This window comes from Malaclemys terrapin, chromosome 4 (genome assembly GCF_027887155.1).
Source record: "Malaclemys terrapin pileata isolate rMalTer1 chromosome 4, rMalTer1.hap1, whole genome shotgun sequence".
NCBI classification, from domain to species: Eukaryota; Metazoa; Chordata; order Testudines; family Emydidae; genus Malaclemys; species Malaclemys terrapin.
This window is the reverse complement of record NC_071508.1, coordinates 124,717,080-124,732,774: the sequence shown is the minus strand read 5'-3', so window position 1 is coordinate 124,732,774 and position 15,695 is coordinate 124,717,080. Positions and strand designations below refer to the sequence as shown.

Genomic DNA, 15,695 nt, shown 5'->3' with positions numbered 1-15,695 from the left:
TTTCAAGCACCCCACAGTCTGGGAGGTGTTCAGATGAGACATTTTGATTTAGGCCCATCTCTCTCCATAATTAGAAACAGAGTGTGACACTAAAAATTGACTCAAGCTATCGACGCAGCAAAAATATTTATTAGCGTGTTGACATATGATAAATCTAACTTACAGAAACAGCCACTATTCACAGGCCCTCCTGCAGCTTTGCTCATTAACAGGCTCACTAAAAAACTAAACCCATTTTCCTTTTTTATCTTTCCACTCTATTTCTTCTTTGTAAAGAGGCAAGACTGTGCCACCCTTACAATAAAGGATTCTTTATTCACTTCCCTGCACGCGCTCTTAAACGTTCCAATGTGCTTCATTATCACATAGAAACACAATAGAAACGAATGTCTCAAAGTGTCTTTCATTATTACATCTCACGAAACACCAAAAAAAAAAAAAAAAAAAAACCCATACAGCAAATAATTCACTCACATGACAGGATAATCCCACACGCCAGGTTGAAAGAAATGTCGCTTCCCAGCAGAAGGCATCTGACTGAGATTTGTACCCTTTGTGGCCCATCAAACCTTCAGGGCTCCAAGTCGCATGGCCATCAGGGCGCTGACTCTGTTTAAGGTTTGAGTGACTTTTTTACCCCTCTTGCTTGTCTTTGTTGCGATATTGGTTTTATTAATGTGCTTTAATCTTGGATAGGGAAGGCCCAGCCCTGGGAGTCAGGAAACCTGGGGTTCTACAACCACTGTTGTCACACACTTGCTGTGGGACCATCAACATGTCACTTAGGGCCTGACTTTCAGACGTCCTGAGCACCCAATAGCTCCCTTTGATTGCAATAGGAGCAGCAGGTGCTTAGCGCCTTTGAAAATCAGGCCAATAACCTCTCTTGTCCTGTTTCCCTCTCTTTAAAACGGGGATGATGATACTTTCCTGACCTTGCTGGGGTGCACTGGGGCTAAATCCATTAATACTGTAAAGTGCTTTGAGATCCTCAGATGGCAGGTGCTGTAGAAACATTCATACTAATTGATTGTATTTTCTATAATTGTGCCTCCTATAGTAGCCACTTGTATAGAAATGAGTAAAACAATTAAACCTGCAAGTGTTCCTGGGCTTCACTTATTCCACTGAGGTGCCCCATGGGGGGGGGGAGTTGTTGGCAAAGCCACACTCGCCTCCCAAAACGCTGCTAACTTGCCTCCAGCAGCAATGGGGCGGGGGGAGGAGGAGAGGGGAAGCTTGTCAGTTTCCAACCTGCAATGATCTTTTAATGAGTGTGGGAGAAAACCCCTGAGCCTCCCAAGAAGAAATCCCCGATCGAGTGTCATCAGCCGAGCCTAGGAGGGAAGAAAAAGCACCGAGCCAAGTGCCAAACACACAATGGGCTCGCTAGATGGGTATGAAAAATCACTGCAGCAGCAGCAGGCAGGGGAGAGATTAAATTCACAGGCGAGCCAGGAGCCTCTGGCTTTGCTCTCATATTCCCCCCCCCCCCCCCTTTTGCATGTGCAGCGCCTCTCCAGCCCTGTTGTCCTCCCTGCTCCCTCCCCATGGGCTCTGCACAGCCGACCTCTCTCTCTCTCTCTGCTGTTTCTTGGGGCTCTGGTGATGGACAGCTGAGGGGCTAGAGGGAGCGGATTTCACGGCTGATTTCGCTTGGGCTCCTGGTCTGGCACTTTTTCTTTGGGCAGCCTGCGGTTTTGTTGCAATTGCAGAGAGAGAGAAAGAGGGAGGGATTGCTCCGAGACTTGGACTATCCTCTGGGGCTTCGCATCCTACCTCCAGCCATTGAGACCAAGTGGCATTTTGCAGGCTGGACCTCAGGTTCATTTTCGGGCGGCGGGCTGTTTTATTCCCTCCCTCCTCGGAGCCAGAGAGACACACACAGGACTGGCCGGGCTTTGGCTTTTGCTTTTTCTTTTTGGCGGGGCAAGCTCTTGTTCTGAGAAAGGAGCCCCTCACCTCCGCCCTCCCTCCCCCCGATGAGAGGCTGCTGGGCTCCAGGGATCCGGCTCAGCAGCGAGCGGAGGCAAAGCCAGGGGGCAGCCAGGCGGTGCACCAGCTGCGACTGATCCCGCTGCAAACTTTTCTACCTGCACCCGGTGCCCCGCCACGGCATGTAAAGGAAGCGCCAGCAGCGTCCTGCTTCACCTGAGAGCCCGAGCCCAGCCCCCCGGGTAAGAAGGAAAACAACCGGGTTGCCCTGCACGGCAGGAGCTGCGCTGAGAGCATCACCAACACCCATTCCCTTGGGGAGGGGGGTCCCCGCCGCTGGCATGCCCGAAGGGGAGGGGAGAAGGGGAAGCTGGCGGGGGAGGGGGTGCGCGTCTTGCTGACCGGGGAAGCCAGGACTTGCTTGTAGCTGCGAAGCTTTCCGAAGGCCCCTTCCCCACCCACCCCTTTAGAAATAAAGTTGGGAAGATCTCGGGGAGGGAGGCACCGCGCTCTGCGGCTGGGAGTGCGATCGGAAACGCCTTTGCTGTGCGCTCTCCCCCCGTTCAGTTACCCAGGTCGTGAGCTGACGAGCCCCTTCGCCCAGAGGAGTGATGCTGATCAGAGAGCTGCTGCTGCTTCTCCACTGCTGCTGGCCTTCCCTGCTGCTGCACTGTGCCCTCCACCCCCTCTGGGGCGTCATTCAGGTAACTCCAACCTTGCCCCGGCCCCGGGCACTTTTAACTCAGAAGTTGGGTCGGAGGGGGCAGGCAGCACAGATGAACATCTGGCGTTATTTACTGATGCCCTGTGGCCATAGCCCGGAGTGGGAGAAGGGAGAGGACTCTCTTGAGCTGGAAATAATCACTGCTGGTTGGGGTCCTGGGGCTTCCTGCCCCATACTCTCCTGGTGGGGTTTGGAAATAAGTGGTGTTTGATAGCTTCATCTCCTGGATTAGGAGAGTGTTTAGAGACAGATACATATTCCTGTACAGTTAAAAAAGATGAAATTGGAGATCACTGTCACCCAGAGCCCGAGAAAGAGACTCTAAGACTTCCTGTAAAATCCAGAGTGCCATTTAGATCTCCGAATGCTGCACTCCCGCCACCTTTAAAGGCTGTCTGTCATTACTGCTGAAGATGGTTTTTAGTTTACAGGTCAAAATGGTGCATTTAGAACAACTTCTAATTGCTTGGGTTTGACTCAAAAGTGTGTGGTTTTAAATGGCTTTTTATATTTTTGGCATCTCAGACATACCCCACTTTTAAATTGTTTCCTTATTTTCATATACTTCTGAATATCTGAATGTGCTACAGAGAACTTCAGTGACCTCTTACAGTTCAGATGGACTTGCACAGCATGCACATGGTGATATATACAAATGTTAAACAACAATACTAGAGAGACAAGGTGGGTGAGGTAAAATCTTTTATTGGACCAACTTCTGTTGATGAGAGAGACAAGCTTTTGAGCTTACACAGAGCTCTTCTTCAGCTCACCTCACCGACAGAAGTTGGTCCAATAAAAGATATTACCTCACTCACCTTGTCTCTCTAATACCCTGGGACCAACACGGCTACAACACCACTTCAAAAAACAATACTGTCATTCATTACTTACAGCGATTTGTAAACTCATCCAGGGACATACTTTGTGTCCATCTCTGTCCGCAAAGAAACAATCACACTTTTGGTGCTGTCTTAATAATAAATATTAAAATTATATACAGAGAGAGAGAGAGAGAGAGAGAGATGGAATGCACATGTGCGTGTATTTTATATGATGAGTGAAATCCTGGCCCCAGTGAAGTCAATAGGGACAACTCACACTCATTTCCATGGGGCCAGGATTTCTGCATGTATAAAATAGACTATGTATATACACACAGAGAATTGTTCAGATTTTAATTTTTGCAAATTGTTGACTTTGGAAACTGATAGTCGTGCATGTAGCAGGGAGGAATAGCCCAATATATGTAGCTGTTGCTTGCCTAGTTATAATTCCAATTTCTTTTGATTACAGCTGATTACAGAGAGACACAGAGGCTTTTCTAGGGAGTCTAAGTGATCAACACTTGTTCTTTCTGAGCAAGATGTGGTTGATCTTTTTAAACATGTTGACAGTGAGAGGGTTTAGAGTGTAATTACTATAGGTGGCAATATGTACAAAACAAGGAACACATTGGGGAAGTGCTGAAAGCCTCATTCTGGTAATTTTTGGCATGGTGTCTGAAGTGTCTCTGAACTGAGAATTCGCTGGATAAAAGCTGAATCAGCTTTGTCCATTCGCAGCCTCTGACTGTTATGTGGTGTGACCTTGATTGTAATGTGGGGTGACCAGTGACCTTGCTGCAGATGGACTCAGAAAAAACAGCAGACTAAAATGGACAGTGATCTTCCAATTCAGGCAACCAGGAAACCAGCAAAGCTAACTAAAACACATCCCTTTGATATTTTACACTTTATTTATAATATGTCTTCAAAGTAGTAATTGATGAGCTAGTTGAGTACTGTTTCAGCACAGAGCAACTGCAGTTTCTTTTTTGGCGAAAACATAGCAAAGACTTAATGTCCTTTACTCTCTGTTCTAAACTTAGTGGACTCCGAAAGATTACACTGGGATTTTTTATTTGTTTTAACATTTGTCTTTCATAAGATCTGTGAGCTCTCCAACTGCAATAAATTATTTATTCATTCTGCTGACTGTCCGGCGCTAGAATTCAGATGGCTAAACTAGTTTCTGTAATTGAAAGTGTGTACATTTAAGGAAAATGCAATGATGTGACAAGAGCAGCATTTTGAAAACCATCTCCTTCAAAAGATCAGGCAGTCACCAAAATTTGCATGAGCACCCATCATACAAGTCACTCAGGTGATTTAATTAAAAATAAATCAATAATATTTTAAATAGGTTGTGAAATAGGCACACCAGAGTTGTCCAGCCTTCCTCTGCAATAGTTTAGAAGTTCTACTGCCTGATTCTTGATTTATAACTGCAACATTTTTAGTGTTTTGTGTGAGTCCAGTCAATCTGCTCATATTAGAGTTTTTACTTGCCCACCCCACCCAATTATAAAAGGTCATGCATGGAATAGCCAAGAGTGTCCTTAATGAGGCATGAGGTTTGCACATTCTTTGTATTAAACCTTAAATTGAGCCATGCATTATCCATATATGATCCTAGCTCTTTTACCAATACGAATTTCCTTCCATCACAGATTAGACTCAAAGGGAAAATCATCCCAGGTACAAGTTCTTATAAGTAAATGGGCCAAGATTTGGGGTCATATTCAACCCTGGTGTAACTTCATTTACTAAGAAGGGATGAATTTGATCCATAATCTTTAGCTAAATAAGCCAAGCCTCCTAACTTTGCCCAGACTAACTAGAATAATTCTGTAGCAACTTTTCTGTTTTTCAGGAAATTAATGAAACACTCTCAGGAAAAAAGTAGGACATACCCAGAGACCCTGGGTTCCATGAGCATGTTGTCAATACTGTTCCAGTTAGGTTACCCACACCTGAGGGAAGTAGAAGAGTTGCCAGAAATAGTGAATTGCAGTGGTGCAGGTCCAGTCCAAGTCCAAATTTTCCTCTATAGCATTTTCCAGACTTAACCTTTCCATGTGGTCCACACAGCTAAAAGTCTTTTCCAGGCCCTTACTGTTCTCTCACTGTCATGCCCCCTTTCTCTCTCCGTTCTGTCAATGATACCCATCTGACTTTCTCATTTATCTTCTGTTCCCATCACTCTCTTCGCATGCTGCTCTTTGCACATGGACTACTTTACCTGAACTAATCTTCCATGAATGTTTGTACAAACGGATTTTTATTTACCTGAGTATTAGGAAATGTCTAACCTTTATGCAAAATACATTCACATAAATTGTTCAAACAATTATGAATAATGAAAACAGTAATAGAAATCAGCTCTGTCCATAGGTAATTTGAGAATGGAGAAAGGAGTAAATTCTTTGCTACTGATAGATCACCTAGCTCTAAGCCCAGGCAACCTGACAGGCCAACCTGACAAATTAATGAATGTATTGAGAAAGCCAGATTCAAAACAAAAGAATTAATTTTTTTAGACAGGACAATGAGACAAAACTTCTCAGCCATGTCCAGCAATAGGAACTGTCACTGAAAGCTCAAAGATCAAGGAAACAAATCCTGGTCAAAAGAGATCTACAGATCACTAGTGACCCCTTGCAAAGACAATCTTTGGGCAATAAACTGAATGGAAGCCATACTGATATTTGTCTGAAAATTCCTTGTTTATGAAGTGTTTCTGAAGTTTTTCTGTGGCTAAGTTAACATTTGACAAAATGAACAAACAGTAAAGTTTGAGACAGGTCCGTAATTAGCAGAATCTTCCATAAAAGGTCTAGACTTTTTCAACATACCTTTCACTCCTGTCATCTTCTGTAAAGGCAGCTGACCTTGAATTGTACACATTAGATACAGAAAAAGATCTCTTAGGTCATGTGTTTCATCAGTCTCTGCCAGGGCAGGATTGCTCCCTACAGTACATTTTCTACATTTAGGTTTAAAAGACTCAAGTAATGGCCTTTCATCAGAAGACTAATAGAAATCATCAGAAGTAAAGATTTTCCTGAGACTGAGCCAACATTTTTCATATTCTTTTTCTTAATTCTATCTAATTACTCCTAGTTAATCCCCTTGTAATAATATTTAACTAATCCTCTCCTATTATAAGGCTTTCATTCCTCTCTGGTTAGTCCTCTTTCAGCAAACCTATACAACTTTAGTGTTTTTAAACATCTTTCCCTTTAAGACAACCCCTTGAGTAAGGGTGAAATCTACAATGTTCATCATAATTACTGAAAATTTCCAGATGCTCTGCTGTGTGACAAAGCAGCCAAGGGAGTGAAAGCCCACCCCTTTGAATCTCAGCCATTTGCTGAGAATAAATCAGTGTGAGGAAACATAGCCAATATGGATTAAGGCATCAAAAATACCCCAAAAACGAAACAGAAATAGGATGTTCCACCTGAGTATGGCTGGACACATATAGGGTTAATCTTGTCTGCAAAATAATTGAGAAAAATGTCCACTGGATTCTGAGGACATGCTATTACCAGTCCACTGTAAAACAGCCTCTGGGGATTTAAAAGGCAATCAATAGTTCTAAAAATAGACAGAGCCTTTTGGCCTTGGCTGATATTAAATTAGAGTAATAAGTCAATCTAGCCTTCCCATACCATCACTATCATCGTATGTTTATACACAGGGCTTCTTCTAGGCTGTAAATGAAGAGTTTGCTCCGAATCCCTCCAGTGTTATTCCATCCCATCACTAGTCACCTCCATTTTCCCTGGCTCCCAAGTAATTTTAGTGACCTAAAGTAAGCACCAAATTAAATACCAGGACAAGGGACTATATAGTTATGAGTTGATAGCCTCCTTAGTTAGCTGCCAATGTGCACGGAATGATATTGCCCCACAACCTCCCTGATGAGTATACATTTTATCACTACCAACCAAAGCCATGAAAGACCCCAGGTCACAGCCCAGCACAGGTCACTAGAGTTCAGCATTGTAGCAAGCTAGTGTTTTAACTACTGGGCTATTGCTGAAACTATCATTAATACAACAATACTATATATAAGCAGTGTAAGAATAATGAACATGACATATAGATTCTTTTGAGGCTTGTGAACTCTGGGAGCTCAATTTAAAGAGAAAAGGAAGCCCACTTAGCAATCAGATTTATCACCAGCTCTGGAGGATTATACAGTTGAGTCACTTTGATTCATAAGTGTTCAAAGAGTCCATGCAAGTTCCTGGAAACTTTTTGGGATGGTCTATAACTGTCTCTTTATTACTTCCTGATTGTAAGGGAGACAGTTGGAAAGTATTTGTGATTAAATCTGTTTTTTCCTATATTTGGTCATAGATTTTGATAAGCTGTTTAAGGTACTGAATCTTCTGAGGCGTGCTGTTCGGAGCCTCTCTCCAACTCATCACTTTTTCTTTTCCCTTTTGCACTCACTGCTGTTTGAGCTACAAAATTACTGTTTCCAAATAACCAAAGCCACAGGGTGTATTTAGGTACACAATGCATGTGAACAGTACTGTGTGCACCAGTGGTACATTTGTTAAAACTGCAGTTTTTGTATATGGCCAGAAATATATGAGTATAATGTATGTAACTTTAATGTGGCCAGAAGATGGCATAAACTATACTTTCCCTTTGCAAGGATCAATGCATTTTATTGTAATCAAATGACAGTTAATCAAAAATTACTAGAAAGACCATTACTAATATTACTTCCACACAGCATCCTCTATAAAACCCTGGTTCAGTAAAGCACTCCTATTCAAGACTGCACTTATGTACATGCTTAAGTCCTATTTACTTCACAGGGACTTAAGTATGTACTTAAGTGCTCTCTTAAATCAAGGTCTAAAAATGCATGTTAGACATTCTTTTTCTTAATTTCTGAGTCTTATCTCCTCAAAATAGGATCTTGCATAGATTCTTATTTTAAATAGGAGTTTAAATTAATTTCAAAAGAAGTTGACTTAGAGACCTCTAGAACTAAATACTCATTGGAAGCTATTGGGATGCTTGCATAATTTCACTTTTACCAGAGGTTCACCTCTCTTGCTTAATCTTTCTACATTTTCTGTGGTCTCAGATGAGTCATTTTAGGATTCATCGATATTTTTAAAGTTGATAATTGTGTAAATATTATATTACTATTGTAATGCATTACAACTAGTTGTCCTGACGTATCAAGATGCTGAGTATATTTTATACCAGGGGTCACCAAATTAAAAACATGAGGCAAATGATACCTACAGGCCCCTACAATGGCCCATAGCCACCTTTATCATTAGCATGTCACACAGGTTATGGGTCACAGCATGTGGTATTCCATCTTGATTGAAATGAGTGTGTGATTCATGTGGTCCTCAGATGGACAAAGTTTGGGCTGTCTTGTCTTATGTTTACAATAGCCAGAAGTGAAAGGGCTAACACAATAGAGTCTGGACATAAAGAAAAGGTAGTTTTCATAGTATAGAAAAAGAGATCTAATTTGGCCCTCAGTTCTGCCATAAATCAATCACTATCCTGGCAAATCCCAATGGGACTTGGTCTCCCTTGCAAATTGAGCACCATCTGGGTCAATCTCTGGCAAAGTTGCCTAAGGTGGTTTGGTTAGGGTGACCAGACAGCAAGTGTGAAAAATTGGGACGGGGGTGGGGTGTAATAGGAGCCTATATAAGAAAAAGACCCAAAAATCGGGACTGTCCTTATAAAAATCGGGACATCTGGTCACCCTAGGTATGGTTGTATATTCAATTTATGTCCACCACTGGCAGTATCTTGTCATGCAACCTAAGCTTTTGATGCCCACGTGATTGCTGGCTGTGTAGCAGCGTTCCTTGATATACACACTTAGGAATTCTTTGGTTTTCCATTCTTATAATATGCCCATACCAAGAAAGCTACCAAAACTGAAACAGTACTGATGGAGGCAGTTGCTGGGTTTGGCCTGGAATAGCCTCATTTCTGATCTTGTTCAGCGACTTGATATGATGCAGCTGACAAAGAGAATGAGAATAGAAAACCTCAAAAAAATGTTCTTCAGCCTTCCTCAGCACTCATATTTCACTTCTCTACAATAGAGTTGGTATAACTGTGGTTCTATAGGTCCGCAGCACTGTAGCCAGCTTGATATCATGATGTACCCAGAGAGAACACAGAAGGGCCCAAAACATGGCAGCAGCTGCTGATATACAAGTGTCCAAATATTTCAAGCATCCTCTAGCACTGTCTGTGATGCTGCCCAAATATTTGACAGTTGCCATCTGTTCAATATCCCCCCTGAACAGGTTAATACTGAGGTGGTTGTAATCTGGAGATAGAGGCTGATTGATGGTAACAGCCAGGGAATTAGTTTTATCTGGATTAATAACCAACCAGATCAGCCATCAGCTGCAGTGATCTCACCAAACTAAGACAACAAGACAATTGAAGCAGAATGGCGTTCAGCTCAATGCCACAGACAGCTGTCACCTCAAGCTTTCCATCAATCACTCAATATCGATATTGAACAACAATGGTGACAGACCGCAGCCTTGCCGAACTCCTGAGGAGATAGAAAACCATGCCATGTGTGTGCCATTGACTTGAATGCAGCTTTCCATTCCATTACAGAGCTCTTCTATCAATGACATTCTCTTCCCAAAGATGCCAAGTCACCTCATCAGAACTCACAAATGTGCTTGTACTTGTTTTTTTAACCTATTTCTGCCGTAAGGAAAAAGAACCTAATTCTGCCCACAGAAGCTATTGGGGTTCTGTGTGTGTGCCTGAGGGCAGAATTTGGCCCTAAGCATCTTGTAATGTTTATTAACTCTCTTTAGCTTGAGATACGGTTCCAGGAACTAATTCATATTTTTCTTTACAGATCATTCAAGGTGAACCACAGAAGTCATGTTCCAAGTCTGTAGCAGAGAAGGTTACGGAGAGTTGCCAGCAAATCTGCCAGTGTAGACCACCTCCTCTATTACCACCACCTCCACCACCCCCACCACCTCCTAGGTTGCTTGTGGTCCCAAGTAAGTAAAGATTGGTACTACTGCCATATGTCAGAGGGAGGAGTGGAAAATGGGGGGCATTTGGACAGATGGAAAGTGAAAAAGTACAAGAGGGCACAATTAAACTTGGTTGTAATTTTTCACATAGTGAATGGGAAAAAATGTTCTCGGTAAAAGTAGAAATGTATTTTCTGATCAATTAATAATGTTCTGCTTTTGTAGAGGATCCAGAGAAAATTCTTCCCCTCATTAAGCTTTGTGTTCCCTTGCGCTAAATGACTCACTAATGACCTAGCCTCAGGGAATGTAGTCCCCACCTGGTTTTCTATATTTTCCCCTTGTTTGCATGATCATTTTAAAATATTTTATGACTCACTTGTTACTGAGTCTGTAGCTTAGAGATCTTTAGGTGGCTTCCCTTACGTACACCACAAAAAAAAATCAGTCTCCATGAATAAGCTAAAAGCCAAACAATATGACTAGAGTTAGTTTTTGCTCAATTGAAGTCAATAGAGCTATGCCAGTTTAAACCAACTGTCGGCTTGACCTGTTTGTAACTTGATTATTTAAAAGTACAGTAACGGTGAGAGACATGTCAAGAATGAAAAGCTCAAGCAAGCAGACTGTGCTCTCAGCTCTCTCTCTCTCTCTCTCTCTATATATATATATAGAGAGAGAGAGAGAGAGAGAGCACGGAAACACAAAATACATATCCCCAGCCCCACCCAACTGGTGCATACAAACTCCAAGTAAATGGGAGGAAATGTGTACATTTTACCAGGCCCTGGTCACAAGGCCATCACTGTGAGGAGAAAAAAAAATCAAACTAAATTGTGGATGCTTGAGTTGGACTAAATGTTATTTATATAATCTTGGTGAGTATGTTTGTACTTTTCTCTCTGTGTGGGTTGGGATGGAGGCTTGTGTTATGAGTTTGCCCTAGGCCCAGTGAAATGTTGCTCATGCACACCCATTATGCCGTTGCTATTACAAGCTATAGGCAGGAGTAGTAGTTGGAGGCCACTTCTCCCATGACATACAGGTTTGTGGATCTAGAGTTAGCCAAAAGAGATTAGAAGCATTATGTTGACCTTCATCAGTGGGCAACCCCTCAAATCGCAGTTGGAGATAAAGTATGGCTCCAACAGAATACCTTGACTCTAATCTAACTTCCTTGAAGGCTGGGTACTGATATCTTGTCCAATTCTGGGTGACCCAGCAGATCAGCCCTGTTGCCTCCAAACTCCATCTGCCTAGGGCAATGAAAATGCACCTGGTATTTTACATCTACTTGCTGAAAAATTACACTGACCACTCCTCCCTCGGATGAGTACAACTGCCATCTCCACCCATCGTAGTCCAGGGGCTGGAGGAATATCTAGTGAAGCAGATCTAGGCCTCCAAAATTCTCCCAAGGAAAGCTCATGTACTCTGTTGATTAGGAGGGTTATGGTCCAGCTGATGGTTCATGGGAGCCTGCCAAAAATATACATGCACCTGACCTGCTTCAAGAATTTCATTGGTCACACCCTCATAAACTTGGCTCAAAGACACCTGGTAGGCATCTTTTGAAGAGGGGGTAATTTAATGAGTCATTTTTGAGCCTAACGAATGCTCTCTGAGCCTTAGCCTGATGAGCCATCCCTGAGTATGATTACCTCAGGGCTCCACATCAAATCAACTAGGGCTCAGCCAATCCACAGGCAAAGGTCTATCCAGGTGACCCCAAGGCCAGGGATATAGGCTCCCCATAAGAGCAGCCACACCAGTCTGCTGGTGAGGTAGCAACATTGAGGAGTATCCCCTGCCGCTTGGTGGTTCTGACAGACTGATCCTGTTCCAGCCCCAGCTGCTTCCTGCTCCAGCCTTGTTCCAACCCCACTCTTGGTTCCTGATTCCTGCTCTGCCCCAGGCTCTGGTCCCTGGCCTGACCACTAGGCCTGACCATTCACTTCTCAGTTCGGACACCAAGAAGTTCCGAGGCAGCACCAGGAAGCAGACTCTCCTTGCAGTGTAGTTCCCTTGAAAGGTGGAGACAGGGTTAGCCCCACAAAACAGGCACTATGTTGACTGGCCTAGGTGAACAATGTGGAGGAAAATCCCTTGTGGCATCCCCAAGCTCCTTCATGGGTTTTCTCCACATGAAGGCTGTTTTAGGGCCTTACAGCAATGTTTAGATTCTCCTCCTAGATGCTTCTAGTTCCTTCAGAAAGGAGTTCCATATTCCAGAGTATCTATCTAATTTGCTTATATTTTTGCAAATTAGTCTCTCCAAAAAGGCAACCTACACTATTAATTCCTACCTTTGCCTTTAATAAACTCCCTGGGAGGTCAGTGTTGCAATGTACATCTATTACCCTTCAAGTTATTACCTGAAGGGAAATGTAACCCTTTTGTAGTGTCTCTTGACTATTTATCACTCAATTTATCAATCCCCAAAGATTCTAATGGTGCCTTACTTCCCAAATCCCTCTTCTAATGCAAAGGCCACCAACTCTTGCACGTGGGGTGAGAAGGCATTCACTGAACATTTGAAGAAGGGTATTTCATAAGTTTATTACTGCAGAGGAGAAAAGGAGCAGAAAAACCCAGACCTGTCGATTGCTATTATCTTCATCTAGGAGAGTGTCTTGTATCTCTGCCATGCCACAGGAGTCTAAGGCAACAAAATAATAGTGCTTTGAACCCTTGGAAAATATACTGTGTACTGACAACCTGAAAAAGGGAGATCAAGGTTTTAAATATCAGGAACAATCTTTGTCAGCATTGGAGAAGACACTGTGTACATTTATACCGACCCTGTTTCCCTGAGCGACCGAACCCCAAATGACTAATTTTTTAACAAGTTATTGTGTTTTAAATATATCAAAAATAAATTCAAGTCCCATTCCCTAGTACATTTTAGGCTAGCAAAAGACTAAACCAAAACTTTAAGTGCCATGAATTAACATAAGTGTCTAGCAATCCCTCTATTGCAACAGTGTGCAAGTATTCTTGTTAAATATCAGTGTTATGGATGTTTCCTCTAAACAACTGTAGTGCCCCCTCTCCACCCGGTTACCTTTTTTAATGCCAATCTACTTACAGGTGTTGATGGACAGGTCTGGGTTTTTCTGGATCCCGCCACCCACTTAGCAGGGTGTATCTTCTTTATTTTTTTCCTATGAATTTATTTGGCGGTGCCTTCACCCCCCTCGCTCCTTCCTGGCAGGGTTACCAGAGCAGCTTGGGAGGAAAATTTTAATTACAGGGTAATTCCCACTTACTTGCCAGATAGTTGGAGACTTCCAAGAAATAATACAAACACATACAATATATTCAACACAATAATTATATTAAACAAGAGACAAATATGACATAACAAGGTAAAACTATTTTTAGGGTCATCGGTGCCCATGCTGATAATACCCGTGACTTTCCCCAGTCACGTGACCTGATGTAGCAAATATAAGATTAGCATTCCATTGGTACACGTACTTTGTTGGGGTCCTTGATGATTTATGGCCACAAAATTCTTCTCCACAGTGGTCAAGCAGTGTGTCTGACTGGGTTCAGTACAGCCCAAAGGACTCACAAGTAGGAGGAGGTGGTAAGTCTCTCCATAGGTTTAATATGCAGCAGGTTATAAAATCCCCAAACCTTTACTCCCTGGCTTGAGGACACAGTTCAGGGAGTAGGGGGTCCCCAAAACAAGTTCCCTGACTAACTTAAAGATGGTACACTCACAAACTCCATGAATGATCGTCAGGTTCAGAGATGACTCTGGACTCCTCAGTCACTGCAGAGGGGCTGATCTCTACTGGCAGGGATCCTTTTCAGACAGGAGTCAGGCTGCTTCTGGTCCCAGGATTTCCCCTTACCACAAAGGGGTGCAGGGCTCAAGGTGCAGATTACACAACTATACTAAAATCCAAACTGTAGTTTTCTAGCCCAGCATCCAGACACATTCACAGCAGGCAGCAGCCCTGGACTAGCAGCCAGAGCAGAGCTAACCATGTGGTGACCTGGAGGACTAACTCAGCCTGGCTGGGGACATTTCCCAGCAAAACTCTACAAACTGGGAGTCATCAGTGGAGAGGGAAAAGCCCAGCTGAGGGATCTTGCTTTCCGGTCCCTAGAGGAACCCTGGATGCAGGCCTGGGACTCACCAGCTCCCCCACACAGCCAGTCCTGCCCTTGCCCTGGCTGGCTCCAGACCGACTCAAAAATGGCTTCTCCCCTTTTGTGAGCTCCCTGGGAAGGGCATCTCACTCCCTATTGGTTGCCAGGCAGACTTTGAGTCTGCCTTGGCTCCCCCTCCCTACCAGGGACAGTGTGCCTCTCCCCGAGCGGCCAGCAGACAGAGCCCCAGGAATCTAGGTAATCTCCTTGGGGGTTACACAACATTCAGAGGGAGAGGATAGGGTTACCATATGTCCGTTTTTTCCCGGACATGTCCGGCTTTTTGGTAATCAAATCCCCATCCGGGGGGAATTGCCAAAAAGCCGAACATGTCCGGGAAAAATACCGCTGGCCGGGCACTTCCCCTCCTGCGGCTGCTGTGCTCCCTACCTTGAGTCTTCTGCTCTCTTTAAAGCCGAGCTGCCCAAGCGCTACTGGCTTTGGGCAGCCCCCATGCTTCCGGACCCTGAGCCACCGGCCGGACACTTCACCTCCCAGGCTCCGGGGGCTGCCCGAAGCCCACGCGCTACCAGCTTCACGGTTTGCCAGGCAGCCTCCAGACCCTGCGCCCCCAGCTGGGCGCTTCCCCTCCCGCGCTCCAGCTGTGCTGGGGAAGCGCCGGCCGGGGGTGCAGGGTCTGGGGGCTGCCCGGCAAACGGTGAAGCTGGTAGCGCTCGGGCAGCCCTTTTCGCATGGCTGGGAGGGAGGAGGGGGAATGCGGGGCACTCAGGTGAGGGGGCGGAGTTAGGGTGGGGACTTTGGGGAAGGGGTTAAAAGGGGCAGAGTTGGGGCAGGGCTGGGGGTGGGAAAGGGGTAGGACCAGGACCCTGTGGAGTGTCCTCTTTTTTTATTTTTTAAATATGTTAACCCTAGGAGAGGACAGTATAGGGACAGGACAGGCTGTTATTAAATGGTTGATGCTAGAATTGCACAGTGTGCAATCACTGTGAAATCATTAAAGTTGAAAGACTAGAGAGGCCTCAGCAAGAAGCATCAGCCCAGGGAGATTACAAGATCTTTATGTTTACAAGA

General features: G+C 44.1%; 1 protein-coding gene across 2 annotated transcripts in view; it reads left to right on the top strand.

Moving 5' to 3' along the window:
- Nucleotides 1-1,542: 1,542 nt before the first annotated feature.
- PRIMA1 (proline rich membrane anchor 1) overlaps nucleotides 1,543-15,695 on the top strand; it is a 76,787-nt gene continuing 62,634 nt past the window's right edge. Inside the window, exons 1-3 of one of the 2 annotated variants that reach the window (XM_054028588.1) lie at nucleotides 1,543-2,177; nucleotides 2,503-2,639; nucleotides 10,373-10,523. In XM_054028588.1, the coding sequence (XP_053884563.1) occupies nucleotides 2,547-2,639; nucleotides 10,373-10,523 (244 nt within the window). In that variant the 5' untranslated portion in view covers nucleotides 1,543-2,177; nucleotides 2,503-2,546. The remainder of the gene's footprint in view (nucleotides 2,178-2,502; nucleotides 2,640-10,372; nucleotides 10,524-15,695) is intronic. The other variant, XM_054028587.1, reaches the window with a different exon arrangement.